The 27572-nt window shown below is 49.2% G+C and overlaps 12 protein-coding genes across 12 annotated transcripts; 5 read left to right on the top strand and 7 right to left on the bottom strand.

Moving 5' to 3' along the window:
- Positions 1–1513: 1513 nt before the first annotated feature.
- NCS54_00470100 (Alginate-lyase domain-containing protein) lies at positions 1514–2990 on the bottom strand (the record flags this gene model as incomplete). Its single annotated transcript, XM_053150229.1, has 4 exons — positions 1514–2116; positions 2168–2778; positions 2846–2918; positions 2982–2990. 4 exons carry the CDS (start codon positions 2988–2990, stop codon positions 1514–1516), a joined length of 1296 nt encoding a protein of 431 aa, XP_053006204.1.
- A 1151-nt stretch (positions 2991–4141) lies between these two features.
- On the bottom strand, positions 4142–6012 carry NCS54_00470000 (MFS domain-containing protein; the record flags this gene model as incomplete). Its single annotated transcript, XM_053150228.1, has 7 exons — positions 4142–4402; positions 4451–4670; positions 4725–5209; positions 5270–5348; positions 5399–5620; positions 5670–5863; positions 5923–6012. The coding sequence occupies 7 exons, from the start codon at positions 6010–6012 to the stop codon at positions 4142–4144; spliced, it is 1551 nt and encodes a 516-aa protein (XP_053006203.1).
- A 667-nt stretch (positions 6013–6679) lies between these two features.
- Positions 6680–8371, bottom strand: NCS54_00469900 (Hypothetical protein; the record flags this gene model as incomplete). The annotated part of the gene is made up of 5 exons (XM_053150227.1): positions 6680–7468; positions 7522–7786; positions 7842–8044; positions 8100–8261; positions 8312–8371. The coding sequence occupies 5 exons, from the start codon at positions 8369–8371 to the stop codon at positions 6680–6682; spliced, it is 1479 nt and encodes a 492-aa protein (XP_053006202.1).
- A 798-nt stretch (positions 8372–9169) lies between these two features.
- On the bottom strand, positions 9170–11101 carry NCS54_00469800 (GH43-C2 domain-containing protein; the record flags this gene model as incomplete). Its single annotated transcript, XM_053150226.1, has 6 exons — positions 9170–9478; positions 9527–9999; positions 10050–10271; positions 10322–10729; positions 10797–10883; positions 10933–11101. The coding sequence occupies 6 exons, from the start codon at positions 11099–11101 to the stop codon at positions 9170–9172; spliced, it is 1668 nt and encodes a 555-aa protein (XP_053006201.1).
- Positions 11102–11880: 779 nt separating this feature from the next.
- Positions 11881–13731, bottom strand: NCS54_00469700 (Carboxylic ester hydrolase; the record flags this gene model as incomplete). Its single annotated transcript, XM_053150225.1, has 4 exons — positions 11881–12809; positions 12860–13228; positions 13280–13363; positions 13422–13731. 4 exons carry the CDS (start codon positions 13729–13731, stop codon positions 11881–11883), a joined length of 1692 nt encoding a protein of 563 aa, XP_053006200.1.
- Positions 13732–14108: 377 nt separating this feature from the next.
- On the top strand, positions 14109–14393 carry NCS54_00469600 (Hypothetical protein; the record flags this gene model as incomplete). The annotated part of the gene is made up of 1 exon (XM_053150224.1): positions 14109–14393. The coding sequence occupies one exon, from the start codon at positions 14109–14111 to the stop codon at positions 14391–14393; it is 285 nt and encodes a 94-aa protein (XP_053006199.1).
- A 1092-nt stretch (positions 14394–15485) lies between these two features.
- NCS54_00469500 (Hypothetical protein) lies at positions 15486–16399 on the top strand (the record flags this gene model as incomplete). Its single annotated transcript, XM_053150223.1, has 3 exons — positions 15486–15630; positions 15681–15961; positions 16016–16399. The coding sequence occupies 3 exons, from the start codon at positions 15486–15488 to the stop codon at positions 16397–16399; spliced, it is 810 nt and encodes a 269-aa protein (XP_053006198.1).
- A 309-nt stretch (positions 16400–16708) lies between these two features.
- On the top strand, positions 16709–18348 carry NCS54_00469400 (Hypothetical protein; the record flags this gene model as incomplete). The annotated part of the gene is made up of 3 exons (XM_053150222.1): positions 16709–16821; positions 16872–17505; positions 17779–18348. The coding sequence occupies 3 exons, from the start codon at positions 16709–16711 to the stop codon at positions 18346–18348; spliced, it is 1317 nt and encodes a 438-aa protein (XP_053006197.1).
- A 541-nt stretch (positions 18349–18889) lies between these two features.
- Positions 18890–21380, top strand: NCS54_00469300 (Zn(2)-C6 fungal-type domain-containing protein; the record flags this gene model as incomplete). Its single annotated transcript, XM_053150221.1, has 4 exons — positions 18890–19082; positions 19143–19223; positions 19279–20437; positions 20492–21380. The coding sequence occupies 4 exons, from the start codon at positions 18890–18892 to the stop codon at positions 21378–21380; spliced, it is 2322 nt and encodes a 773-aa protein (XP_053006196.1).
- Positions 21381–21774: 394 nt separating this feature from the next.
- On the bottom strand, positions 21775–23166 carry NCS54_00469200 (Alpha-galactosidase; the record flags this gene model as incomplete). The annotated part of the gene is made up of 4 exons (XM_053150220.1): positions 21775–22253; positions 22302–22723; positions 22786–23032; positions 23091–23166. 4 exons carry the CDS (start codon positions 23164–23166, stop codon positions 21775–21777), a joined length of 1224 nt encoding a protein of 407 aa, XP_053006195.1.
- Positions 23167–23477: 311 nt separating this feature from the next.
- On the top strand, positions 23478–24208 carry NCS54_00469100 (FAS1 domain-containing protein; the record flags this gene model as incomplete). The annotated part of the gene is made up of 3 exons (XM_053150219.1): positions 23478–23673; positions 23722–24032; positions 24083–24208. The coding sequence occupies 3 exons, from the start codon at positions 23478–23480 to the stop codon at positions 24206–24208; spliced, it is 633 nt and encodes a 210-aa protein (XP_053006194.1).
- A 909-nt stretch (positions 24209–25117) lies between these two features.
- NCS54_00469000 (MFS domain-containing protein) lies at positions 25118–27194 on the bottom strand (the record flags this gene model as incomplete). The annotated part of the gene is made up of 4 exons (XM_053150218.1): positions 25118–25917; positions 25971–26762; positions 26816–26946; positions 27037–27194. 4 exons carry the CDS (start codon positions 27192–27194, stop codon positions 25118–25120), a joined length of 1881 nt encoding a protein of 626 aa, XP_053006193.1.
- Between the last annotated feature and the right edge of the window lie 378 nt (positions 27195–27572).

Genomic DNA, 27572 nt, shown 5'->3' with positions numbered 1-27572 from the left:
AGGTATTAAATATAACTAAGTTATATTAATAGCTAAGGTAATTATTATATAAAAAAATATAATAAATATATTTTATATATTTAGGCTTTCTTAAATAAAGCTAATTATAAATAGGTATAATATTATTCTAAGATTAATATAGTCTAGGAATAATATTAGTCCTTAGTATATTAGTCCCTTTATAATTAGTAGTTTAGAATTTAGGACTTATAAGGAATATATAATATAACCGCGAGGGTTATAATAAGTAGCTCCCTAGAGTTAATTTTAAAAGCTATATATTTTTCCTTTAAGGGAATAAAAATAATTATATATAAGATTACTTTATTAAAGGCTAAAATTAAAGACTATAAATAAATATGTAAAATACTAAGTTAGTATTAAAAAGTAAAAAAAACCTAATTATAAAAAAGTGAAGTAATAATAATAATAAAAAAAGATTAGTAATTAAATAAATAAATATTAATATATAAGTAATAATAAAAGTATTAAGAAATAATAGTTAAAGAAAATTAATATAACTAAGGATTTAATATTATAATATATATAATAAGCTTAATTATAATATAAGAATATATTAAGTAATAATTAAAATATCTAAGAAAAAATATAATAAGTATTTTTAATTAATTAAATCATTTATTATATTTTTATTATAATTTCTATCTTAAAAGTATAAGAAAAATATAATATATACTTACTTATAATATATACTTATTATATATATTAGCTATTAAATAACTTAATAAAAGTAAGAATATAAGCTTTATAAAAGTAAGGTATATATATATAAATAATTAATAATTATTAATTAAAGTATAAAAATATCTTAACTTAAAGTATTTTTTATTATAGCACTTAATATGCCTAATTATAAGTTTTTATAAGTATCATATTATTTATAATAAAGGTAAATTAAGTAATATTAAGATAAATAGTTATATTTATTAAAATATAATAAAATAATAATTAGATTAAATTTAGCTTAAACTAACTTAGTCTTATTTTTATTATAATAAATCCTTAAGTCTTTATTACTTTATATTCATAATTCTAGAGGTAATTAGTTATATTTTAACCTAGTAAAGTATATATTTTTATTTTACTGCTTTCTAACTTTATTAGTTTTAAGGTTTCTAATTAGAGCTTATATTTAGGTTAAAAGTAATTAAAAAAATCTAAAACTATATAAAAATAAAGCATGACTAATTTCAAATGCCATCTGGGAACTGTTACGTAGCAGATCGTTTAGTCAACAGATAAGGACATCTCGGGGAAAACCATTCTGGCGATCCTCTTGGCCTCTAGGGACTACGGTCGAATAAAAATTCACTCGACTAGAACTCTATCTTGATTCTGTCTCCTCCATTCCGCATCGACCATTGACTCGCTTCTCTAAAGTAACAGCAAGTGAAATAAAGATCTGAAGAGCCATGTTTGACCACAAAGGGTAGTGATCAAGACTATTCTTCTCAACTATGTGACACACACTAAGACATGAGCAAGCTACTCTCTAGATGTTCACATTACCATCGCCATTGGGACCAATCTTACCCCCTCCCCAGATAGTCCTCTTCTTCGACTTTGTGGACTCCCCCTTCTCGTAGCTCCAGATCAGATCACCCCAGCCGGGATGATCAGCCGACGACGTGTACAACTGCCCTCCGTCCTTGTCATAAGCTTGCTTGGCCTTGGTTGTCCAAGGAGCGTTCCGGCCGCGAGCAACCTTGTATGCGTAGTAGATGATGTCCCATACTGATCCTGTGAGTTTACCGTTCACAAGCCCCACGCCACGGTTCTTTTCGCTAATCTCTGACCATGGTCCATTAACCAAGATTGCCTCGCACCGATAGAAGTTCTTGTTGTATGGCACGTTGTTTCCGAGGCTGTATTTGGCCAAGTACTCAGATCCCTTGAGCAACAGGTCGCCGCCCTCACCCCAGACATCATAGCCCTGAGACTGGATTGTTCGGGCCGCATATGCAGCCCAGGCCACACCAGATTGGGCATGGCTTTGATCACGGCCGGCTTCTGCTGACTGGCCAGTGGATGGATCAACGTTGCCATAGATGCCCGCGCAAGGGTCGTTCAAGTATGCATTGAGAGCATAGTTGTACTAGTCGACGTGAGTAATTTGCAAACGAATGCTTTCGACGGAGGTACTCACCATGCTGACATCGTCCAAGTAGACGGCGAAATCCAGAAGAGCTTTGATGCTCACCATACCATAGTTTGCCTGACCAATGATGATGGATTGCCGCGCAAATAACCAGTAAAGCTGGTTAGAGAACCCGGCGCCGCCCTGCCATTTCGCACCGACCTCGGTCCAGTTGCCTTCCCATCGCATGATCTCTGCCGCGTTGGCGAGCATGCTTCCTTCAAGGCCAACCAACAACGAAGTATCCAAGCCAACAATATTGGTGAGGTTGGTTCCCCAGGCGTCTAGAATACTGGTGGCTCGGTCCCAGTGGGCTTGGTCCTTAGTGATGTACCACATCAAGGCGTTCTGCCAGGCGGCCCGAGTATCTGCTGTAAAAGATGTATAGTTGCTGCAAGGTCCGCGGCAGAGGACGGGTTTCGGGCCTTGCATGGTGTAGGTGCTCAGGGAGTATTTGTCGGTGCTGAACGCTTTATAGGCTGTCTTCCATGGTTCCTTTTCGCTCTTGACATTGTTGCGGATACGCTCGAGGTCGTCGTGGGTGTGCCAAAGGCCAGGATGGACAAATTCGCCAGGTCGTTTCTTGGCGCCTGGCAAATTCTGAGGAGAGATGACAGGGCCTATTGAAAGGACCATATTAGTCATGTTGGGTGTATGGCTTTGCCATGAAACAGCATTTCGACGTACCGTTGAGCGCGGGGACGTTGGACGTCAATGCCTCAGCGGCAATGGCGAACAAACACAGGATTGCAATGATTAGCTAAAGCGGTGGTAAGTACATAAGACAAATCAACGCGTTGCAACCAATGTAGGGACGGCATACCTTGGTCATGATGGAGTGTTGTACAAGCCGGGGCCTCTTGCAAAGGCGACGACTTGGACCTGCAGGAATGATCTGGGGATCTAAAGCTGCAGGAACAGCATGCACTTTAAGGTCCAAGAAATAGAATGACGCACGTTCTAACTACTGGGATCGTCGGCGGGATATATTCCGGCCGTCTTCCGACATCAACAAGTCCGGGGACCATGCCACAGTCCCATGCCTTCCCCGCACGCCTACTCCGGTAACCACCTGCCGGAGTCCGATAGCCCGAAATTAACAGAATCGGACATAGCCCGGGAGATATACCGTAGCATCGAAACAACGGTTAGAGCCAAGAGTCTCCTACGAACGGCCGGTAATTACATCTTGCCCGATAGTTGGTGGAGGGTAGTCTTGGATCCGACAAGATGCCACTGCTCGCCAAAGCTAGAAGGCAACCTTTGGCCATACTTAGGGAGTCACGTTAACAGAAGAGTCGCTGTGAGAGCCTGCTATTGGTTTCATTTTCCAAGCATCAAATGGAAACCAGTTATCAAATCAATTAGTTCAGCGTAGGCATCGTCATAGCTGAAAGTGAGGCTACAAGCGCTGCGAAGACGTTTACTTCAGACCCGCCATGGCCGGTAGGTTATCTTCAGTTTACATCCGCACTTTGGAGCAAGTTTGGCCTCTCCAATGACAGTACTTGATTGGGTTCTTAAAGCATTTGGCTTCCCGGAACATTCGTGTGCAACAAGTGACACTCAGCCCTCTCTGCACCTGATGATAACAGGAGTGGGCTCATACCACCTGGAACTAGCCATCTCCCATCTTACTCGGCATAGGCTCAATATCATGGGACCTTCTGTACAACTAATGTCTGTTCATCCGGATGAAACAGGAATCCAGCCCAATTCACGTGAACTATTTCTAGAAGGAGTAGTTTGACTCCCCATCATGGGTAAGTCAAATCGACTACGGGACATTGCTAACGAGGCGACTGCGTGGCTTATCAAGGATCGTCTTGACGTTTGTAGAATGGAAAAGATAGAGTATATTCCAAAATAGACTTCCCAGTTCCAGACATTACCAAGCCCTATCCCCAAACCCCTCATCGGCTCACACCCAGTCCAACTGACGTCCTTGAACCATCCTCCGTTAACAAGAACTTAGACTCCAGATTAAGTGTCATATCGGAAGTCGGGGTTCTCCTTGTCCGTCATATCAGCAAACGCATTGCGATGCTGGACCTGATCCTCTTGAGATCCCTTCTCGCTGCCAGTGTCCGCATGAGACACTTCAGCGGCCGCCTTCTTCTTCAGGATGTTTCGGCGAGTCAAGAGCAGTCGAAGAATGACGAGGAAAATGTTGAAGAGACCGTAAAGACAGAAGTGGGCGGTGAAACCATGCTTGTAACGAGGCGCGTCGGATTTTTGGAAGATCTTGAGCGAGTTAGCTGTGGTCTAAGAACTGGGAAGGGTCAGGCATACCTGAGGGGCAGTCATGTTGCCAGCAGCCCAAGCAACAAACGTAATGGCCAGAGTTGTCGACTTCTTGGTCTGGCCGGCAATGTTGCGAGAAATGAGTGAAAAGATCAGATTGCCTTCAGCAAGGTAGAACTGAGTGCAGTAGAAGGCAATGAGCAGGCCGACACGGTTGGAATGGTTCGGTGGGATGCTGTAGATGATTGCCGTTCCGATGATAGCAGGGCTGGGAGAAATGTCAGTCGCAGATTTAAGGGAAACTCGGGTGTAAGTCACTTACACAGTCCATGCATGCATCACCCAAGCGGTTTGCCCAGTAGCCGTTGCCAAAGTAGCACTTCCAACCATGACAATGATGGTAACCGCACCTTGGGCAATGTTGAGCAGCTGAGTCTGGAGGTAGGTGAAGCCAAACGAAGAGATAATCAGGTTCGAAAAAACGCCCAAGCCTCCAATGATAAGAGTCGAAGTAAGCTGAAGCATGACGTAGCACCAGACAACTGGGTCCGTCACGGCTTCAACGACTTGGTAGCGTTTGTACGACTTGTTCTGGATACCGGTTTCGTTGGCTCGAACACGCTCGACCATCAGGCGCTTCTGGTCTTCGTTGAAGCACTTGGCCTTCATGGGGGAGTCGGGAAGCCACCAGCCGATGAAGACGCCCCAGACACAGGTAGCCAGGCCGAGGACGAGGAAGAGCAGCTGCCACGAATAGATGACACCGTTCTTGTAGTGAGAAACTCCCCACGCAATAATACCGCCAACCTAGCAAGTTGAACTGTTAGCTTGTTACACAATGAGCCGCTGTTGCAGGGTGTTTCGTACCATCAGCTGAACGCCAGTCATGCAGTACCAGAGAGATGTGAGAATAGACTGTTCCCGTTTCGTGTACCACATACTCGTCCTAAAAGCCATGTTAGACAACTCGGAGAACCATGTTGCGATGGGACTTACATGATGATGAACGAAGGCTGCACACAAGACTCGAAAACACCCAGAAGAAACCGAACCACCATGAGCGAGGCAAAGTTCTTGGCAGCCGCGGAGCAGGTGATGACGCAACCCCAGCAAAAGACGTTGACAGCCAGGTATTTCGCGACGGGGAGCTTCTGGAGGAGGAGGTTGGTGGGATATTCGCCGACGAGGACGCCCATGTAAAGGATTGTTCCCAGCCATCTATCTGTGTCAGCTTTGCTCAACCAGTCGTGGGGAGCTGTGGACTCACGAGAACTGCTGCCCATGAAGATTCGCATCTTCCTGGATGTTCATGACGGAAGAGAAGCCGAGAGTGCCCTTGTCAAGAGACTGGCAGAAATAGGTTCCGAGCATACAGGCCAAGATACGCCTGTTTACAGTCCAGAAGAGTTCCTTGTTGGTTGCATCGTCAATCTCAACAGGAGCACCTGCATAGTTGGCGGTCTAAACTCTACAGTTAGAATAGTTTCATGTAGAGTATTGGGATCGACGTTGTGCCATACCTCGATATCTGCAACATTGTTGCCTTCCACACCCACTGCTCTAGCAGAGGTAATGGAGTCAGCGTGCTGCACCTGAGCGTCTTTCGTCATGTTGAGTCCCGTATTGCCAATCGGCGTGTATTGCAAGTACAGTCGTGAGTGTCTTGAGGGGGATGATCTTCAGTCAAACCGGTGCGAGCGCGGCCTTGATATTGTTGCAGCTTTGGATCTTGTTCTCCTGCCATTGGAGTGTCATGATCCAAGACATCGATCTCGCGGGGGTTGCACTCTGGAGTCCGGGAGAATTATCGGGGTCACTCCGAAGACTCGCTCGTTCTGGGCCAGCCCCGCTTACTAGTCACATCTAGCGCCCTTTGTCAGGTCAGGTGTCGAAACATCCCAGGCAACTGGGTTGTTTGATGCCATCGGCGCTGGGCCGAAACTTTGTCCGAAGCATCAAGCGAGACTCGAAAGTCGCGTCATGTCACCATCCAAGATCAACCGCGCCAATGTCCGGGGAAGGGCGGTCGCTAAACAACCAGCAGAAACTCACGCGACATCGAATGCCAGGGATCCCTCCTACACTTCCCCGCAATCCCCCCATCCAAGCTTCGGATCAAGCTACCAAAAGAGGAACCCTGGTAAACTCAGTCGACGTTCCATGGCTATCAGCAACGGTAGCATTGGGACCAAAGGTAAATCTTGAGATCATTGTAAACCACATGAAATTTCTAGAACTAGAGTAGATACAGAGCAAAAGATCAAACATATTTATCGTCTACAACATCTGCCTAAGAACATTCATCTCTAGAAGCTTGTTTCCAACAAGAAGAAAAAAGTAATCAGCGTAAACCAGTCCATGATCAGCCCATCGGCGCGGTGCGAACTTGAAATTGTTAATCGTCGCTCCGTTGACAATCGTGTCCCCCTCACCAATGTCCCACTCCACATGCGACACAGGCATACCAGAGCCGTTTTCAACAGTGTCGATGGAACGGTTCTTTTCCTTCCCGTGTGCTGAAGGGTTCAAGTGTCTAGAACAAACAGCGTCCACGATTCGTAGTGCATGTTCAAGGTAGGAAGTCTCCTCGCCACGGCTGAGAAGCATTTGATGAATGACCAACATTCCATACGCGGCTACAAGCGCCGCACTCGTATCAGGAGGTTGCTGCGCGCTGCCAGATGTTTCGGCAGCGTCAAAATCCCACGGAGGAATCTGCGTGTCAGGCAACCTCCTCAGAAAGTAGTCGGCACAGCGCTTGGCCGTGTCTAGGAACGAAGCCTCGCCACTCCATTTGTACGCTTCGGCAAATCCTGCGATCGCCCACGCCTGGCCGCGAGACCAGCATGATGTATGGCTATAACCCTGGTTCGTAAGGCGCTCTTTGAGGGTTCCGGTCGAAGGATCGAAGTTGACAACATGGCAGGTGGATGAGTCGGCGCGGACGTGATACTTTTGCGAGGTGCGTGCATGGGCGACCGCAATGTCGAAAAGGCGAGCTGACTCTGCTCGGGAGGGAGTCTGGGACGCAGCCCAGAAGAGGAGCTCAAGATTCATCATGTTATCCTGGGTGAGTGTCATGTCAGATATGGAGCCAGCAAGAGGTAGGCTCTACTCACGATGATTACCAGAAAATCTTTGCTGGTATCTGTAAACGAGTAGCACTTTGTTTGGCACGTATCCCAAGACCTCATGCAACCAGTGGTCTCGCTGAAGCGATCAGCCAGGGTATTTGCCGCCCTCATCATCGTGTCAAATGCCCTTTGATCACGGTGAAGATCCCATTGCACACGAGCCCAGGGGAAGATCATGAACCCGAGATCATGCGTGCCGAGGAGGGAGGCATTTTGGTGGAGGTTCTCAGTCCACCATTTGCAAGCATGTCTGCGAATCACTGTTAGCAGCTTTATCATGGTTTCAGGGAGGGCCTTATTCGTACTCGAGCTGGAGAACATGAGGAGAAGCTTCATTTTCAGAGTTGCGACCGAGCAAGTCCAACTCGTTCCGAAATTTCCGTGTACGTTCCAGGAGGAGGTGAAGGGAACCGGGAAAGAACCCCGAGGTCCAGAATGAAAGATCCCTATAGACGTATCCGGTGCTTCCTGGCTTGGTGTACTCTGGATACCATGTAGGTGGCTCGGACTACCTCGTTTGTCAGTGGATGAGGAGGCCTGTGCCATAGGCTAATGCGCCATACCGAGTCGAGGTCTCTTTCAGCAATACCCCAAATCTTTGCTCCAACAGACGGGGAGTAGAGAAGTCCAAGGTGTTTGAACGTGGTTAATGACAAGCCACCATTCGCATGCGTACTCTCGCCGTTTCTTTCTTTCAATCCGTTGATGAGTTGGTCGTCAAACTGCTGATGAACGGCGTTAGTTATTGGACCCCAAAAAGGTTACAACGACTGACCGAAACTTTGCGCTTCTTTGCCAGTTGATGGGTGGCTGTGCCCACAGATTGGAGCGTCATATCTAACAGAAGAGGCGATGGGGAGAGAGGAGAAGAGAGGCACCGGGAGCAACAAGAGAATGTATATGGCGTAAACGGGTAAAGATACCGGAACAAAGAAACAAACAGGAAACCCAAGATACAATCGAAATGCGGCTTATTGCAAGCCTATGAGAAATATTGATTTGAAGGAATTTGTTCAATACATTTGCTTTCATATCGGGCCCGGAAAAGGTCCCGGGGATCCTCCCGATGAGTGGATGCGCTGGTGAGACGGTGAGGCTCCACCTTCCGCATTTGGACAACAGATCACTTGATGACAACGATGGTGTTAGATTTGCGTCTCTCCCACCTCCAAAAAATGCAAAAAACCAAAAGGTGTACCAATTCCCGATCATAGAGACCGTGAAATGGGCTATTCGGCAATGCGTGATCTGGGAATCGAACCCAGGGCTCCCCGACGTTACTCGAATGGCAACGGAGAATTTTACCACTAAACCAATCACGCTTTGACTTTCTGCACGTGATCGTCAGCTTGCAATTGCACCTCACAGCGAGTCCAAACCACGGAGGGCAGCAACGTCATGACAACAACAACCACAACAACACCACCAACAATTAGGAGCGACATCTTCAAGACTTGGAAAGCACAATTAATAATTGCCTTTGTTACTGGAACGATACAAATTTGACCTGACGATTCGCTGTCTCAAGCATTGGCATGCATAATTGCATATGAGCACGTTCGCAACCGGCGCCCAAGTGTCTTGAATGCCAACAAGACCAAAGCACATGTTCCATGTTCATGACCAGCCGTCACTACCATCGATCAAAGTCCGGGATATCCTCCTCGTAGTAAGTCTCCCAGACCTTCTCAAAGCCTACTTCCGGCGCATCATATGGCCAAGGCTCGCCTTCTCCAGTCGCGAAAAGGGCAAAAGACGCGCCACTGAAGACAAACCAGCCCGGTGGTGGAAACGCCTGCCAAGAAGATGCGATTGTGGTGACATAGGTCGGCTTGTCACCTTCAACGCTGTAACCGAGGTGATATTTAAGCGGTTCAGCTCTGATGTGTAACTGGAAGCCCTTGTTTAATCCCTTTGTTTGATTGAGGGGTGTTTGCCAATACTGTCTGTGTTAGCCGTAGTCCTACGGTAGTGGCTTCTGACAACTTACTTCCTGCGTTCCATTCTTGTTCAGTTCTGTGTAGATGCACATTCCCGTCTGGTTCACGCATCCCCGGATACCAATGTCCTGGTGCTGAAACTCCGAGAGATAGGAAGAGATTCCGATTCGGTTTCTGGGACCCAGGTTTCCGCGAAAACTGGACAGCTCGGCTGACCACGTCATGTTGAGAGACTTTTGCTTGCGCAGTAAAGCCGCCGGAGTATCTCGATCGCTGAGGCCAAAAACATTGGGCTTCAGAGCCAGTCGGCCGTTCTTGAGGTCGTAATTCTTGGTGTAGGGTGCTCGAAGCTGATACCATGACGGGTCGAGCTTCTTTGTCGAGAAGTCATCGACCCATTTGGGAGGAACCCGACGGTGGCCAACTTTTGGCTCAACCTGCTCACTCAAGAGGATTGGGTTGCCCTTGTTGAAGACGGGCCAACCATCCTTCCAATCAACGTTGGTAAGGAACGTTTCGCGTCCTGAGTATTGTTAGCTTTGCCAACACACATTAATCTATGAGGAGGCATACCGAGGGGAGATGTGCCGTTGATATTACGACGAGCCAGGAATGAAGCATACCAGTCTCCGTCCGCAGTCTCTACAAGGGTAGCATGGCCGGTTGACTGAACAGTCAGGTTGGTAAAGCCCCATTTCCCATTGAACAGGAGAGGGTTGTGTGGGCCGCTAACGAAGGGACCAGACGGGGACTTGCTCCTTGCGATAGTTGATCGGTGCTGCTGATCTGTGCCGCCTGAGGAATGTTAACGAAACTGATCCGATGACTTGGGCAACAAAACTTACCCTCCGCAATGAGCAAATAGTACCAGCCATCTTTGTGGTACATCTTAGGTCCTTCAGGTCTGGCCGTGTTGTTGTGCGGCAACGTTCCGTTCCAAAGACTGACATATGGCCCGACACAATTGCCCGATGACAAAGAAACCTCACACTGAGAGAGGCCCCAAAGTCGATCCTTGTTATTGTTTGGAGCCATCAGGTTCAGGTATGTCTTGTTGGATACGGGATCACGGAAGAGCTCTGGGTCAATGCCCCATGGTTCAGCCCAGACAGGGTCTGACCAAGTTTTGAGATCGTGTGAAGACATGAACCAGACTCGGGGCCAGACACGTGCGACGGGGTCATAAGTCCATCGCGTCATGGCCGCCAGCCAGAATTTTCCGTCGAAATAGGCTAGGCTAGGCGCCCAGGCACCTGTTGTGAATGTGTCAGATGTCGATTGTCACGGTGTCGAAATGGGATGAACAAGGGGAGCTCTTACCTGCTCCTGTTGGCGTCCCATAAAGCTGCAGCTGCTCGGGTCTTGTCAGAGCATGGGATTTGAGTTTCCAGTTCGATAGATCCTTGCCTAGAAAACATCAGATGAGATCAAAACAAGACTGGATACGGGTACTTGCTGTGATAAATGGGAATGCCCGGCCAGTATTCGAAAGAAGAAGTGGCAATGTAGTAATCGTCTCCAACACGAAGGATGGCTGGATCTGGATTCCATCCCGAAATTATGGGGTTCCATATGGCATGAGCCAGTGAAGTGAAGAGACACCAACTCCAGAGTAGGCGAGACATTGCGAATGACATGTGCGCAAAAGTTATGGTACTGGACATGAACATCGGCCTTGCACAGGTAAATAAACCCGAACCTACTACGCGGTAACAGGGCCATCGATTCCATTGAATACCCCGCGTCAACCCCGGATCTCCAAACCTCGCTTCGTTTTTACAGGCTAAATGAGTAGTGGCGGAGGTCGCGATAGTTCTCGGCACAACCCCGAACGAAAAATGACGGGGAAGGGACCGTACAACGTTCCGGGAATTTTCACCTCAATCACCAGTATTCGCCTTGACTATTGATTTGGGGTACCTAGGATGCTTATTATGGCCTTTACGAATACGTTGAATGTCCTCTTGTTTGAAAATTACAAAGAGAAATATGAATAGTATAGGGTAGGATTCGGATTGGCCTGTTGACTTTTCCGTCTTTATAGGATAAGTAGCAATATTAGCGATAAGTAATAGCTGTAGTTAATGATTCTGGATTTGGTCTGTTTGATACGCGAATGGGATTGGTTTTAATTATTTAGAATCCGTTTCATGGTCGCAAGCTCCCAAAGGTAACATGTTTGATGTGACTGCTATTTGGTGTTCTCTCGCAAAATGGAATTGGCCGTTTAGAGTGGGTCAAGTGTAGAAACGCAAGCTACGTCACCAACTCCGCTTGTGGGGCATGTCTATCCAATCGGATTTAAGTTAGAACCTCTTATTCGACCTATCGGATCATCTCTCCACCCCACAACATTCCGTCAACCTCCCAAGGTCTGCTCAATCATTCCCTTGACCTAGAAACGTCAGGTCTCCAACTTGGTCCAAATCTTCCCCCAATACTCAAGTTGAGGCTTCCTCCAATCATCTCTTTCAACCCAGGAGTTGTTGACCTTGAAGACAAAGTTCTTTTGGCCCTGTCCATACTCTGGCCATCTAGGGGCTCCTTTGACTCCATGGTGATTTGGATCAAGATCATGCACGAAGGATATGAAGCTTCGAGACATGAGTTTTGAAAGCTGGTAGTACTCGGGATGCGGACCAATCCAGTTGGAATTCTTCTTACTCGCACTTGGCTCCTGGTTGAAAACGAAGCAGATTTCCGCGTAGTGTGTGCTGGAAACGGGAGCTTCCGTGGCAACAAGTTCTTCCTTATCATCCCACGGTGCCTGATCAAAGCGATATGTGTAGACGGGCTGCCGATGGCGTCGGGATAAAGAGGCGAAGTATTCGGCTGTTGTACGTCGTCCAGCATGGATGACGTAGTCCCCCACAATGGCAGCCCCACGTTTGTACTGCTTCCCGTTCTGTTCGAAGCGCTCCTCGCCCGTATTGAAGGGACATCCCTGAGCTGGATCATCTGGATAGAGCTGCATGAGGTGGCGGACAGTCTTGGTATCAAGCCCAGATCCCATGGTGGACAGATATTTGGCGACGTCCTTATCAGTGTTCAAAGTTCCTCGCGGACCAAAGAAGGTGGCGGTTCCTTCGTCGGTGTTGGAGCCAATCAAGATTGCGGCCTTGGCAACTTGATTCTTCTTGAAGGACGCCGAAGGGAGCTGAGTGAGGAATTTACCATCTAGGACGGGTGTGACGACGAAGGGAGCAAACGCCTTGAAGAGAGTCTCGTACTTGGCATGGCGAAGACAATGGAGGGTATCCTTGTGCTTGGAGCAGCCAACAGTTTTTGTGACGTTGTTGTAAATGTCCTGATAGTCGCCTGTTACACGTTGAACTATGATTGGGTCAGCACAAATGCATTAGAAATGTCAGGAATATGCTCACTTGAAGGACCCAGGGCCGAACCACTTTGCAGGATGGCAGCTCTGAACAAGTTCTCGTTTTCGCCTCCAAATCCGACAAGATGATAACCCACGCTGAAAGCTCCAGCAGACTCTCCAGCAATGGTGACCTTGCGAGGATCGCCACCAAAACCCTGAATGTTTTCCTGAATCCATCTGAGAGCAAGGCGCTGATCAAAGAGACCAATGTTCAACGCTCCGTCCTTCTCCATCTCCTTGGAGGCGAGAAAGCCCCACCCGCCGACACGGTAGTTGATCGAGACGGCGATGATAGGCTTGCCGATGCTCACTGAAGCATTGACAAGGTACGATGTGTTGTAGCGAGGATCAGCACTGCCTCCAGCCGTGAAACCTATGCCGCCACGTCAGATCACATACCCTGCCGATGCTGGGGGGTTCATACCTCCGCCGTAAATCCACACATATACGGGAAGCTCATCATTTGCGCGCACACCAGCTGGTCGTACGATATCGACCGTCAGGCAATCTCCATCGATAATTTGTCAGCCAAACCCTGATGACGTTCGTATGCTGTATCAGCTCACCTTCTCCCAAGTCCAAGCCTTTATCAAACCCGGCATAACCGGGACAAGTAAGGCTTCGCTTGGTAGCGTTTCGCACGCCATGCCACGATTCGTTCAGTGAGACGGGATGCCTTAAGCGCAGGTCGCCGAGAGGAGGCTGCGCGAAGGGAACGCCCAGAAAGAGGTCTTCATGGAACTCGGGGAGATATAAGCCTCTGAGCGTCCCATTCTTAGTTGTGGCAATTGGAGGGCGTCCATCGCAGGTGGGCAAACCTGAGGCTGGTGAAGATGCGTAAAGAATAGCCACAAAGACCCAACCTAACCAAGTCATGTTGGAGCAATTGGCCATATTTCTTGGCACTGCTGAGTTGAAACGATATTCTAGCGAAGTATCCAAATACCAACCTTGTTTGCGTCTTGGCTCGACACCTCCTTCTTATCATGATGGCCCGAGGCGGGGCAGATGGCCGGTCACGAAGCCCGACAGTTAGTCCGGCACTAAATTCCTTGGTCTCTGCAAGACCTGAGGGTGACGGAGTTTGCGGGGCCCCAGGTTTTCAATGCGGAGATGATGGTACCACATCTCCGGCTATGGGCCGGGTTGCGGCATGACAGAAGAGACGGATATAATTACATTCATCTTGTGACCTCTGTTTATTGCTAAGATGGACAACGCGATTTCTCCAATGCTTCTCATTTACCACCAACATGTATCCTCTCGCGTTAGGTCATTCTACCGTCATTCTCTTGTTCGTTTCCTTTGTCGCCCTTTCTGCTCGTGGAAATGCCCAGATCCTCGAGTCCAAAACTCTCGCTAAGAACTTTGCTTCACCCAAATCTCACCTCGGACCCTATGTATACTGGCGCTGGACGGACGGCAAAATCAACGAGGATGGTCTCGACAAAGATCTTGCGGCCATGGCAGAGACTGGTCACGGCGGTGCCCTCATCAAAGACGTTCAAGCCGGGCTACCAGAAGGGCCTGTGACTTAGGGCAGCCCTGAATGGCTCGACTTGGTTGTTCACGCTGTCAAGGGTCTTGAGAAACGTGGCATGCAGGCGGCAATGCACAATTCTCCGGGATATTCTGGTGTTGCAGTCATGCCTTGCCCGTCAACGAGACAATGAAGGAATTGGTCTGGACGGAGAGCCGAATCACTCCTCCAGTGACACCACCCTACCCAAACCTTTCAGCAAGTTGGGCGTGTACCAGAACCTTTTCACCTTGGCTTATCCAACCGGCCAAGGAGAGGGACACCTGGTGTTTCGAGACGCTGTGCAAGAAGTTCGCATCAACGAGACCGCCGTCAAGACCAACATCACATCAACAATTGACAGAATAAACCCACTGAGGCTGGAATCGAAATCTGCAAAACTCGACATCGCTTTTAAAGAAATCTTCACCGCTCAAGCTATTGCGATTTATCGTATACCAGAACCGCCTCTCAACACTTTCGATGGTGCCCGCGACTATCCTCTGCAGTGGTCAATTTCTGTCTCCAACAATTCTGTCGACTGGATATCTGTGATACAGAAAAATAGGCCGTTAGGCCACCCAAAAGGTAGGGGGCCCCCATAGTGGCTAGGGGGTCTAATTGGCTCTATTTACTGCACGACAATATCTGTCTCAGTTACTGTGTCTGCTCCAGCCTTGAGGTAGATGGATGCCCCAGCTGTCATTACTTTCAAACAGGTCAAGGCCAAATATCTTCGACTGGTTCCCTCCGGCCCAACGTGGATTACTAGGATCGATGTCTCTTCGCCCAGACTACCCAATTGGGCTGTGAAGTCTCCGTGACGGCTGCCTCATTCACAACTGCTGATCTTCCTTCTATCGACCGTTCATCCATAATCGATGTCAGCTCGCATCTTACAAACGACGGAAGCTGAAGTGGCGCCCATCAAACGACGAGACTTACACTGTCGTAAGGATCGGCTACACAGTGACGGGGCAAGACATGCCGGCAAGGCCTGATCGATACGGAGGTAACTCGACCCTTTCATTCATTTTATCGTTCGATTTTCTATACTTGTCTGTACCAACTGCAAGCACCAACTCTGCACCGAGACCACGCTGATAGGTAAATGTGCCCAGGATTTTCCGTGGACCTCTTTAGCAAGAAGTCTATTGACGCTCACTTCGATACTCATCTGACAAGAGTCATCAAGGCTTTGAAGCCATACATCCCTAGAACATTCTACGGATTTGAGATCGGCAGTTACGAACTCGGTATGGTCACATCTCCCAATTTAGAGGCCACTAAACTAACATCCTACAAGGCATGCAGAACTGGGACGGTCACCTGGAAGATCACTTTAAGCTTCTACGGGGCTACTCTCTGAGACCATGGATCTTGGCAGCCACAGGCCGCATAATCGGCTCGACCGAGAAGACGGAAAAGTTTCTGTACGATTTCCGCCTTATCCATGCTGATTTGGTCAAGACCAACTCCTACAAATGCTTTCGGGAGCGCCTGAGAAACCATGGCCTCTCTCTGCTCATCGAACCATATGGAGACGGCCCCTTTGACAGCATGGAGTTGGCTACCTCGGCTGATTTTGCACTCTGAGAGTTCTGGTCACACTACACATATGGATCTGACGGTTACCCAAAGCTTGGGGATCCCAGCAGCCATACCCAACGAGAACGAATCCAGCCAGTCGAGACCTTCACCGGCCAGCCCGACGTTTCTACCTGGACCGAGCATCCATTCCAGCTCAAAGCAACAGGCGATCGAATGATGACTCTTGGTCCTAATCGGTTCATCTTTCACAGCTACGTTCATCAACCTGTGAATGCGACTTTTCCTGGAATGACTTTTGGACCATTCCGCACGCACTTCGACCGGATGAACACTTGGGCAAAGCAACAAATCGGCTGGAACAAGCACCTGTCAAGAGTGTCATATATCCTGCAAAACACCGATGCCTATGTTGACGTCGCTTGCTTCATCAGCGAGGAGCCATCACAAGCTACTGTGCCTTACAACAGCCCCTAAAATGTCCCCCTATCCTATCAAGCAGACATCTTTTCTCGGGCGAACTTTCTGGACCTGAAAGCCAAGGACGGCAGAGCAGCGTATCCATCTGGCACATCCTATCGACTGCTCATTTTCCCGGATTTGTCGAGCGCAACCAAGCAAGGCATCACCAAGGTTCTTGAGCTTGCTCAAGCTTGTGTGCCCACTCTTTTCCTTTCAAGTACACCAACCGCCCGCGGAGCTGGTCTCAACCACACCAACCAAGAGATATCTAAACTCGCCAAATCGCTGTGGGGCCTCGCTGGCAATGGAAACGTTTTCACAAACATGACCGCTGCCGAAGCCTTGAAAGCCGTTGATCTCGCACCAAATCTGGAGTTCACCTCTTTCGCAATGACGCTGCGATCTACTACACCCAGAGAACCGATGGTTCAGAAAATGTTTTCTTCGTCAGCAACGGCCTTAGGGAGCAGGTTGATGTCGTACTCAGCCTCAGAGGACAAGGATATCCAGAGATCTTGAATCCCGCTACTGGCGAAACTGTTGATTTTGCCATCAGTAGCCGATCAGGCCCTCGCACGAATCTGGCCTATAACTTTAACCCATCAGAGTCTATCGTCGTTGTCATGCGACGGAAGGCGAGCAAGAGTCTTCATTCAGTGTCCAAAGACGGTCACCAGCTCTTGGCGGCGACACCTTTCGAGTCTTTCGTGGCAACACCTCACCAAAACATTTCGTCTTCATTTGCTGTTACACTATGGGCAAAGCCGGAGGTTGCACAGTTTGGCACTTCAAACTACATCATTTACCCCACGTCATCATATGGGAATGGACATGCATCAATGTCACTCTCTCTGGGGACCAACGGTATTCAGATCGGGGAGGCGACAACTTCTAGCCCCGAGACTGTCATTGGTCTCACTGAGACCGCCAACAACTTTGCCATCTCGGGGTGGACTCATTTCGCCATCATGTATGAAAATGACACGCCTTCGCTATATATCAATGGCGAAATAATAAGCAAGGGCACAAAGTCAAGCAACATTGTGCATCCAGGTCTGGGACAGCCAGATGCGCCAGCACGCATGACAAAGCGGTTCGACGGTGACCTCGCTGGGCTTGAAGTTCACGCTGAGCCTTTGAAGGCGGCTGAAATCAAAGCATTGTTCGAGCAGGGACTGCCACAGCCCGACTCTCCTTCGCCGATAGAGTTGAGAGGGTGAAACAAAGCCCTTTTCCGCCGCGGTGGAAAATACACGTTTTCCGCTGGTGGTACGAAGACCAGCGTTGAGGTACCTTCTCTTCCAGTTGTCTCCCTCAATGGCAGCTGGGAGGTTTAGTTTCCTGCTGATCGCCTGCCCAAGAAGCGCGGCTCGCTCACAATTGAATTGTCTCAGCTCAAATCTCTGAAGGACCACGAGGATTTCGACGTCGCCCATTTCTCCGGAACAGCGACCTACAGGACGAAGTTCCAACTGCCCAACGATCACGGTACTAAGACGAGCAAGGGTGCAAAGACACGTGTACTACTGAACTTGGGCCGAGTTGAAAATATTGCCTCAGTCAAGGTGAATGGGAAGGATCAAGGTCTCGTCTGGCTCTCGCCCTACGAGGTAGACATCGCCTCGGCTGTGAGATCGTCCCGTACCAACACACTGGAGGTGAAGGTCACAAACTGTTGGCCAAACAGGCTTATTGGAGACGAGAAGCTACCGGTAGAGAACAAGTACAACTCGACACGGCAGAATTTTGCCATCGAGGAATGGCCAGACTGGTTTGCCAAGGGTTTGGATGGCAGAGGATACAATAATGGGGATGAGTTTGGAAATGACGGCACCCGTAAGCCTGGAGACAGAGTCACTTTCACTTCTTGGAAGCACTACGATGAGTCGAGCCCCTTGTTTGAAAGTGGACTTCTGGGACCTGTCACTGTCACGGGAGCTGAGCTTGTGGACATAAAGGTGTAAGGTATGAGTAACTATGTAGCCACTGTAGCCTTGGCAATTAAACCAGCGTGACCCCGTGGGGTTCTTGTTTCAACCCCTGGTCAATCCCGTGGTGAGCATATCTGTGAAGTGCCGGTAGCAACTGTGACCAGCTGCCGTGCCGTAATTGAGGGGTAATCTCGCCCCTAAATCCCCACCACTCGCGTGAAGGGAATCGTCCATGATCAACGATTTAGCCACATCTTGTGCCACTTTTTCATCATGCGCACATTAACCGTCGGAGATGAGCCCGAACATTCCTCCGGGAACCCGTAAACCCCTGACTCCATGTCCATGCGCTCCGAACTACCCCAGCTCACTTGGACGCATGCGGAATAGTAAATGCCACCATAGAACGCCACTGCGGGGACCCATGGGGTTGTGGCACGATCCCCCACATGCCAGGGGACCTCACGAGAGACATTTCATCATCTTGGCCTCGGACGTTGACCTCTCCCTCTCCCTCCCCCTCCTCCGCCCATTTGCGATATGCCCAAAAGCCTCGGATACATACGCAGACAACATGGCAAGCCCAAACGGCTCAATCGTTGATGAGCACGTGCGAGGTGACGATGAAAATGCCTCAGGAAACGAACGACCACGCAAGATGGCGCGCGTTAGTACTAGGGAAGAAGAGGGCCCTTCGTGCAGCTCTTGCAGGAGGAGGAAGACCAAATGCTCCAGAGACCAACCGTGTTCCAATTGTTCCAAAATCGGTACTTCTCTCTTACGCTTGAGCTTGGCAATTGTTTCGAGGTCGACTAACTTGTGTTCAGGCGCCAACTGTGTCTACGACGGGGGCAAGATGAAGCCCGGACTCCGGACTGGTGCTGTGGAAAGTCTCACCCAGAGGCTCAGTATGTCATGCCCAATATCGAGTGCGCTTAGCAGCTCCCTGACATGTCAATTCAGCCGCCCTTGAAAACATGTTTGTTGGACAGGGCATCATGTGGCAGCAGATGTTGAATGCCATCTCCGGTGGTAGCACCCAACCTCAGCTCAGCGAGTCACTACCCTCACCGCCGATGGGTTCACTACAAGAACAGTCCTCAGCATTCAAGCAAAGGCTGTCTTTCCTGGCGTCAGGAGATCCAGTTCAATTTCAGGGTAACAGCATATCGACCTCAGCCACTACCAAAGCCCCTGCATTATCAGGTATCGAAAACACGGACCCCTGTCTTTCCAACACCCCTATGCCACCAGATGAGCTTGTAGACTCGCTGGTGGAAATCTACTTTGAAACTGTGCACCCTTGGATTCCCATGTTGCATGTTCGGAATTTCAGGGCTGCTCTTGCATCGCCTGAGCAACGAGCCGGCATGACGACTATTCTCCAAGCCATTGTATCCCTCTGCATCAGGTTTTCCGACGACCCCCTACTTAACGAGAATCCATCGTTGCGGACCTGGTATGCGACGAGATGCAGGCAGGCCGTCATCCTGAAGAGCATGGAGACATTCTCGGTCCGAAACGTTCAAGCGCTCATCATCTGCGCCTTTGATACGATCGGCAGTGGACATGGTCCATCGACATGGTCCATGGTTGGAAGCATGGCAAGGACCGTGGAGCAGTTGCGCTTGAGCAAAGAGGAGAGCGACGTCGCCGAGAGTGCTTCAGCAGGAAGAAGTCTCATGAACAGAATGACATTCCTTCCTCCTTGCAATGGCTGGCAAGAAGCTGAGGAGAGGCGACGTGTCTTTTGGAATGTCTTTTTGATGGACAGGTTCTGCAGTATCAGCACTGGATGGAATCCTTGCCTTACCAGCGCCGACTTCCACCGCAGACTACCATGCGAAGGAGCTATCTGGGAAGAAAGCGAGCAGCTTCAAATACCGACCCCATTCTTCGGCACTCTGGACCAGATGCAACATCCAGAAGCTCTTCCTGAACTTCACATGGAGAGGGAGGAAGAGCAGAACTCTTTGGGCGGATTTGCATACTGCATAGAAGCCACGGAGAATCTGAGGCTGGTCATCTTCTTCTTACTCCAGCACGAGGTTGACTTTGGTAATTCTCGTGATATTCAAAAGTGGCTCATCAGATTCAAGCAGCTGGACCTGCGCCTCATGCAGTAAGTGAAAACTACACATCTTGTGTCTACTACATTTTCTAAGAGAGAATCTAGATGGAAAGCCCTCCTCCCTGAAACATGGAGGGAGGCCTGCCTAGTCAATGACGATGGCAACCTTGACCCTAACTTGGTGTTGGCCCACATCACTCACAACACTGCTGTGGTTCTCCTTCACCAAGGTCTGGCCTATCCTTCCTCAGAGTGGAAATCCATCCCAGCCAAGCTCCCATCTGCTTCGAGTGCGGAGACCTGTCTGGCTGCGACAGAAGAAGTATCTCGTATCACTACGAGATTTCTCCCAACTTCACCCGTCCTGGCAAATCCACAATTTGCATTCTGCCTGTTCGTATGCGGCCGGGCATTGCTCACACATGCCGTCTTTCAAGAGAAGCCAATATCTCCCGTGTTTGATGCTATCCTGCAAAGCCTCGATGAGATCTCTAAGCGGTGGAATGGCAGACATGCGAGCACCAGCTCCAACTTGGCGTCCAAATTCAAATCACGTCTCCTACAAGCTCGCCAGGATGGCTATCACGGCGCTGGAAGTATTCGTGAAGAGGCCTTTTCCGACAAGAAATATCCAAACTGCGAACAAGAGGATAACTCACCAAGCAGTTTGGCCTATTCTCACGCCACGGCTTTTCAACTTGCTCTTGACGCCAATGCTACGGCCATGGCATTCAAGCCCGCGTCAAAGAGCTCCCCGGACAGTGTTTCTTTGGCATTCCCACCATTACCCGGCTCACTACAGGATGCATTCCTGACCCAGCCAAGCCATGGCATGCAGCATGTCATGGATTCTTCCACACAGGATACTATTTCTGTGGCGGACTGCTTCACAGACCCTTCCCTCATGGCCGACCCCTGTCCATACCCATTTCTGGATCAGACCATTATACCCAGCGACAGGGTGACGTCTCTGAGAGGTTTCATGCCTCAATGATAGGAGCTTAATAAAAGTTGGATTGTTTTGTATCTCCATGCCATGTTTTGGGTCATTGGGTGGATGGCCTGGTTGGGTCTACTATTCTTGTTCTGTCGTCACGTTGTTATGTGTAGCTGATACTCTTGACATGTCATTTCCTAGCTGGCAATGAATCGGCGTTCACACTCAGAGGCAAAGCCCTATGGACTTTATTCTTGGGACTGAAGAACTGTCAATAGGCGTCTACAAATATCCAACTCTTGATATCGTCAAGAGCCTTGATGCTTAGTTCGAGCAACCATGTAGCCCATTATATTTGTCTTGAAGATTCGCTGACTGTCTAACTGGACCTACAACTAGATACTGACATGCCGTTTGTCTGAAATCCCACAGTGGCCCAGGATCCCTCCCTTTACTTCTCAGACAGCACCAAAACCTTGACTTGATCCACCTCGATGCCCTTCAATCCTATAGTGGCACCCAGTTTCCCAAGGCTCTTCTTGGCCCACACGTCACGAATGATTAGCTGACGATGCCCTTCACTCAAACCCGGCACTTCCTTAACGGGCAACGAGATATCCAGTGGATCTGTGCCATAATTCTGCACCAAGATAACATGTCGAGACTTGCCCGACTTCAAGGGCCCGGCCCAAACTTGATACTTGCCTTCTCGTGATAGACTCGGAATGTAGTTGACAGCAACCCCCAGTTTATCTTGATTCAAGGCGATGATCTCCTTGTTCTTCAGAACCTCGAGCGATGAATCTCGAATGTTGTTGACGTCGGCACCAATAATGAGAGGAGATTTCAGGGCCGCCCAGAACGAAAAATGTGTCTCCTCCTGGTGCCTTGTCATGTTTCCAACACCCACCTCGAGCATGTCCATGTCCGCTACCAACGGTCAACAGTTAATTCGAGAAGAGGCAAACTTGAACTCACCCCAAGATCCTGGTTTTTGAAACCTGGAGATCTCACGCATCTTACGGATCATCGTCAAGACACTAACACCTGCGTAGCCTGTGTTCAGGCAGTAGGCTGTTGCGCAGCCATTGCTGTTATCTTTCTTGTACTCGCTGTGGATGTCACCAGACATGCGGTAAGAGTCACTGAACTGATCGGCCCAGAACCACGGGAACTGGTGACCCCACTCGCAGAGGGAGTAGAAGATGTCACGGCCCGTGTCCTTCAACGCGTGTGACATGCGAAGGAACCTTTCCTGGACCGACAGCGTGTTAGCTTGAAAGCCTCCGCAGTTGTCGTACTTGAGGTAATCGATTCCCCATTCGGCGTACTGGGAGGCGTCAAGCTCCTCGTAGCCATAGCTACCAGGTGCAAAGTCGCAACCGTAGATGCCGGCGTCACTATTTAGAGGTTAGATGGCGCATTGATCGCATTGGTAGTTGTGGTTTCAACCGGCTCTCACCTGTAAATGCCGACCTTCAGACCCAACTTGTGGATGTAATCGGCAACGGGTTTGATGCCACCAGGAAACCTGGTGAGATTGACCTGCTGGCGGCCTTCCTTGTCTCGCTCAAGAGTCTGCCATCCAGCATCCATGAGGACGTAATTGTAGCCCAAGGAAGCCAACCCAGATTTGACAATGGTGTTGGCAGTGGATTCAATAATGCTTTCATTGATGATGGCCTTGAAGCTGTTCCACGAATTCCAGCCTGGCAGAAAAATTTAGCTAGGCGTGAATATGAGGGGGGACGATGTTTGGGGACTTGCCCATCTGTGGCTTGGTGGCCAATCCTTGAGCGGAGACGCCCGACAGGAGTGCCAAAGGGACAATGTTGAGCTTCATGATCGGTACAGAGTCAATTGGACGGATATGCCCACGAAGTAGTCACACTCAATGATTGGAATAATGAAAGACTTTCTTATACATGATTCGGGAAGAAAGATGGTTACATCATAAGACTCGAGTTCGGGGTTCGGGGTAATCCTGGGTAATGTCCCGAACCTCGCATCGGAGTCGGGCCGGTCTTTGGTCCTCAATGCCAAGCCCACGAAGAAGCCGGATATTTGAAGTCCATGTGATGCTCCTCTGCTCCCGCCAATTCCAGCGTAGACGTGAGTGTTTGCAGCGTCGCCTTTTACCTTTGGATTGAAACAATGAGATTCTACTCCGTCTTCCTCTCAGCCCTGGCGGCATCGACATCTCTTTGTGAGGTCATCGATCGCCAACCCCTCACCTTCGCTCCAGTTCCTGAAGGTACCTACGTCGTCCCAGCATCGGATACTCTTTTGGATTTCATCCAATCGCGAGAGGACCTATCCATTCTATCGTCAACACTCGATCAACTAGGAGGTTTGTCCTGAAACAGCTGTAAATCACCACCCTGGCTAACCTGCGTAGGATTTGTGCAAGCCCTCAACACCTCGGCAACATGGCAATACACCTTTTTTGCGCCATCAAATAAGGCCTTCAACAACACCGGAGAGTACTTCGAGACGTTTGCCAAGACGGCCAAGGGAAAGTGGTGGCTCGGAAACTTGATCCAACATCATTACGTCCCAAACGCGAAGCTCAAGACGTCTGACTTCAACTCGACCACTATCCGACTTCAAACCAGCACGTACCTATACGTCAGTGCAAAGACGGTCAATGAGGATCTCGTCCTCAACAGTGTGGCCACGGTCACAGCAGGAAACCTTCCCGTCACCAATGTAAGCATCCCTCTGCGAGACTTTTTAAACATGACGCTGAACCTCTCCAGGGCATCGTTCACATCATCGACCGTATTCTGGATCCGTCCGCCCAGATTTTCGAGTCAGATTTGCCGCAGGTAAAGCAAGGGTTTATCCCTGGCAGTTGCTCAAACCCACTGCTGCCTTACTGTTGAATGAGGAGGCGTAATCATGCCCTAAAGCCCGAGATGGTGAGGTAGTTGACCCAGAGAGGGGCGATTGACTGTCTAGGCTGAGGAAACATCCTTCGATCTTACTTTTGAATAGTAAATACCGCCGACTTCCGCTTTGTTTGGATTTATTCATTCACACGCTAGTTGTAGTGGCTATTATGGAGAATTATGTTTCTTCATGGTCGTGTACATTGACTAACGCGATAGCCTATGTTGTTTTGTGCATGCGAGCATGTGGCCTGTTGAAGAGTTCTGCCTTATTGTTCTGAATGAAGTTTTCCCAGTGGACTAAAAGAACAGCAGCTATCAATATAGATATAAATCGAGAGCCGAGCGGGTGTAGCCTCTGCGCCTTCCTTGGCAGTGTCTTTAGAAGCAGCGTAGCAAGAGATTAGTCCTTGACCCAAACGAGCCGTAATTCCTCGCTGCCGAAGGCCAAAGCCGGAGGTCTGACAGCAACGTGAATAACTGCTCAACGGAGATATGATTTCCAAGTTCCGAGAGAGCATCGACCCTCCGCAGGGGCGTTACGTGACTCCCGAGTTCTCAGGGTAGCAATTATGTGCCAGTTCTGGCAATGTGTAGAATAGCCGGGCAGGGTATGACGAGGGTTGCATAGCTCCCTTCATTACGGCTAAAGGGAATGTTTCATCTATAGTTCTTATAACAAAGATGAACCCATCTTTAACAGGCCCTTTCAAATTCAATGACCAAGTATCTCACCAAGCAAGACGGGAGGGGAATAATATCTTGGATGCGTGTCACAACAACTAAAAGAAGGGGCAGCAACAGATCAATGCCGGCAGCACGATAACCACGGGCTAAAATCCATAATCATCACATCCAAACCATATACTAGGTTCTCGTATCCGCCGCAGATACACTCCCTGTCTATTCCACTTCTCTGTTCGTGCGGCGCCTGAACCAATTCGCTGGGTTATATGAGCTTCCCTTTTTGCTCCTCTGGGCTTTCATCCTGTCTTCGCCGATCTCTCCACCAATGGCTCGTCCGGTGACACCTTGTTCCATCTCATCGAGGTGGTAATCACTCATTAAAAAGCCACAAATGAGAACCGGGACACAAACGCACACCGCAATGGTGAGTAGAGTGCTCATAGTCTCCTGGTAGCTGCGGTTGATGGCCATGCGTTCGGGGCCATTCATGGGATATGACAAGGCCACGTTGATGTCGTCAAATATCATCGTCGCGTTTTGCTTCGCCTCTTCCGGAAGATAGGCAGTTAGCTTGGCAGGAATATTGCGACCCCAGACAGCGCCACTGATGGCAGAGCCAATAGCGGAACCAATACTGATAAGGGTGAGGAAGATGGCCGTGGCGGATCCAAGGTTTTGATGTCCAGCGCTGGCCTGTACGCCGAGTTGAGCTGGCACGTTGAGCATACCCCCGCCAAAACCGATACAGATCTGAGTCCCAATGATAGCCGACAGGGAGGCGTCTTGGGTGCGGTACTTCATCATCAGACCCATGCCCAGGATGTACAGGCAGGATCCTGCGACCACGAACCACTTGTATCGATTTGTAAATTTGATGAGGAATGAGACAATGAGAGACGACACAGTGCCCGAAAAGCTGAAAATCTGGACAATGTAGGTAGCTGACTGTGTGTCGAGGTCCCAGACGACAAGTAGGTACGAGTAGAAATATGGTTGAACTGAGAGATAGAATGCCACTGGCAAGCCGTCAGCTATGAAATATCCTTCGTGAAGATGAGAAGGGGCTTACTGAAATAAAAGGTAATCAGCACACAGCCAGCGCTAAAGGCCCGAGATTTGAGCAAATGCAGAGGCGTCAAAGGGTAAGGCGCCATATTGGCGAGAATCTTCCCAAACGTCCCCTGAACACCATATTTCTTGCCCAGGCGAGTGCTCATCTCCCAGAACGGATAGATGACGACAAAAACAGCACCCAATGCTACCATGGCGATGATGCTCTTGTTGCTCCAGCCATTGGACACTTTGGCGGCGATGGTGCAGGGGACGAGGATCAAGGAGAATCCAGCTGCCAGGAGGAGAATCCCACCGATATCCATGTCTCTCCATAGATTCAAGAGAATCTGTCCAGGACTTCCTTTCATCGTGGTGCGGGACTCAGGAGCAAGGCCCAGCTTCTTGGCTCGGCGGCCGTTGAGGAATAGGGAGATGAGGAGAGGTAGAAACGACACTGGAAGGAGGATGGCCCACATGCCGTAGGCCCATCTCCAACTGCCAGAGCTATTCCTGATACCAGTACCGATGCGCTCACCGATCCATGTCGTGACGAGGAATGGCAGGTCAGGAAGAGTAGAGAAGAGGGCACGCCATGTCAAGTCGGTAGTATCCGCGATAAAGACCTGCTGCAAGATCAACAGACCGGTACTGCCCGCCGCATAAAAGATTTGAGCCGAGGCAAACGTCTCCACATTGTCTGACGACGCCATTTGTATATAACCCAGAGTATAAAGGGCGATGGAAACACAGAAGGCTTCCATTCGGCCAAAGACGTCGGCAATCTTGGCCATTGGCGGCTTGACCACAGCTATGCCCTTTCATTAGCCATAAAAGTACGTCCTTAACATGACAAATGCGTACCAAGAATGACGGCTTGAACCACACCGATAGTCGAGACCAGTGAGTGACTTTGGAATGAGCTGGTCACGAAGATGAGGACGGAGCCCGTGACTTGACCCTCCAATGATGTGATGAAAGCCATAAGCAGCAAACTGCAGACATCAAGTCAGACACCACATGACTAGCGTAAATCTCCCTAGAACTCAATTCAAGGGGATGTCAATTAGGCGCGCTACACATACCTGCCATAGGCGACGGCCAATGAGGTCTTTGTCCAAGTCTTGGAGATGGCTTCGATACCCTTGACACCATCAAGAGCATCCTCGTTCGATGATGTTTTGTCGTCATTGGTCGGTGGGCGCTCATCAGCGTGATTTTTTTGTTTCTCGTCGTCATCCATTGTGGTCTCACGATGAATAGATCCCATAGTACAGGGGGAACAAGTCCGGAAGAGTCCTCAGGTATGTGTGTGAGAAAGTTGCATCAGTCCCCTCGTCATTGAGTATGCAGGTAAACTGTGAGAAATAGAAGGGCCTGGCAAAGGGATCGACGAGATTGATAAGTGGAGGGGAAGAATGATCGACGGCCAGGGAGTACAGCGTTACGTCAGGGGGCAACATATGGGTTAAAGAGAAATCCCCCAGGTAAGCAATTACTCGTTGCATACGTGCAAGGGTGGGTTTGGGAAGACAATAACCAACAAGCTAGACATTCAGCTGTTGTTGGTTCCAAGTAATCACAATGCAGATATGAACGCCACTCTTAGGCCACCAACATT

Source organism: Fusarium falciforme, chromosome 3 (genome assembly GCF_026873545.1).
Source record: "Fusarium falciforme chromosome 3, complete sequence".
Classification (NCBI taxonomy): Eukaryota; Fungi; Ascomycota; class Sordariomycetes; order Hypocreales; family Nectriaceae; genus Fusarium; species Fusarium falciforme.
The sequence above is the reverse complement of the archived record's forward strand: the minus strand, read 5'-3'. Positions and strand labels throughout refer to the sequence as shown.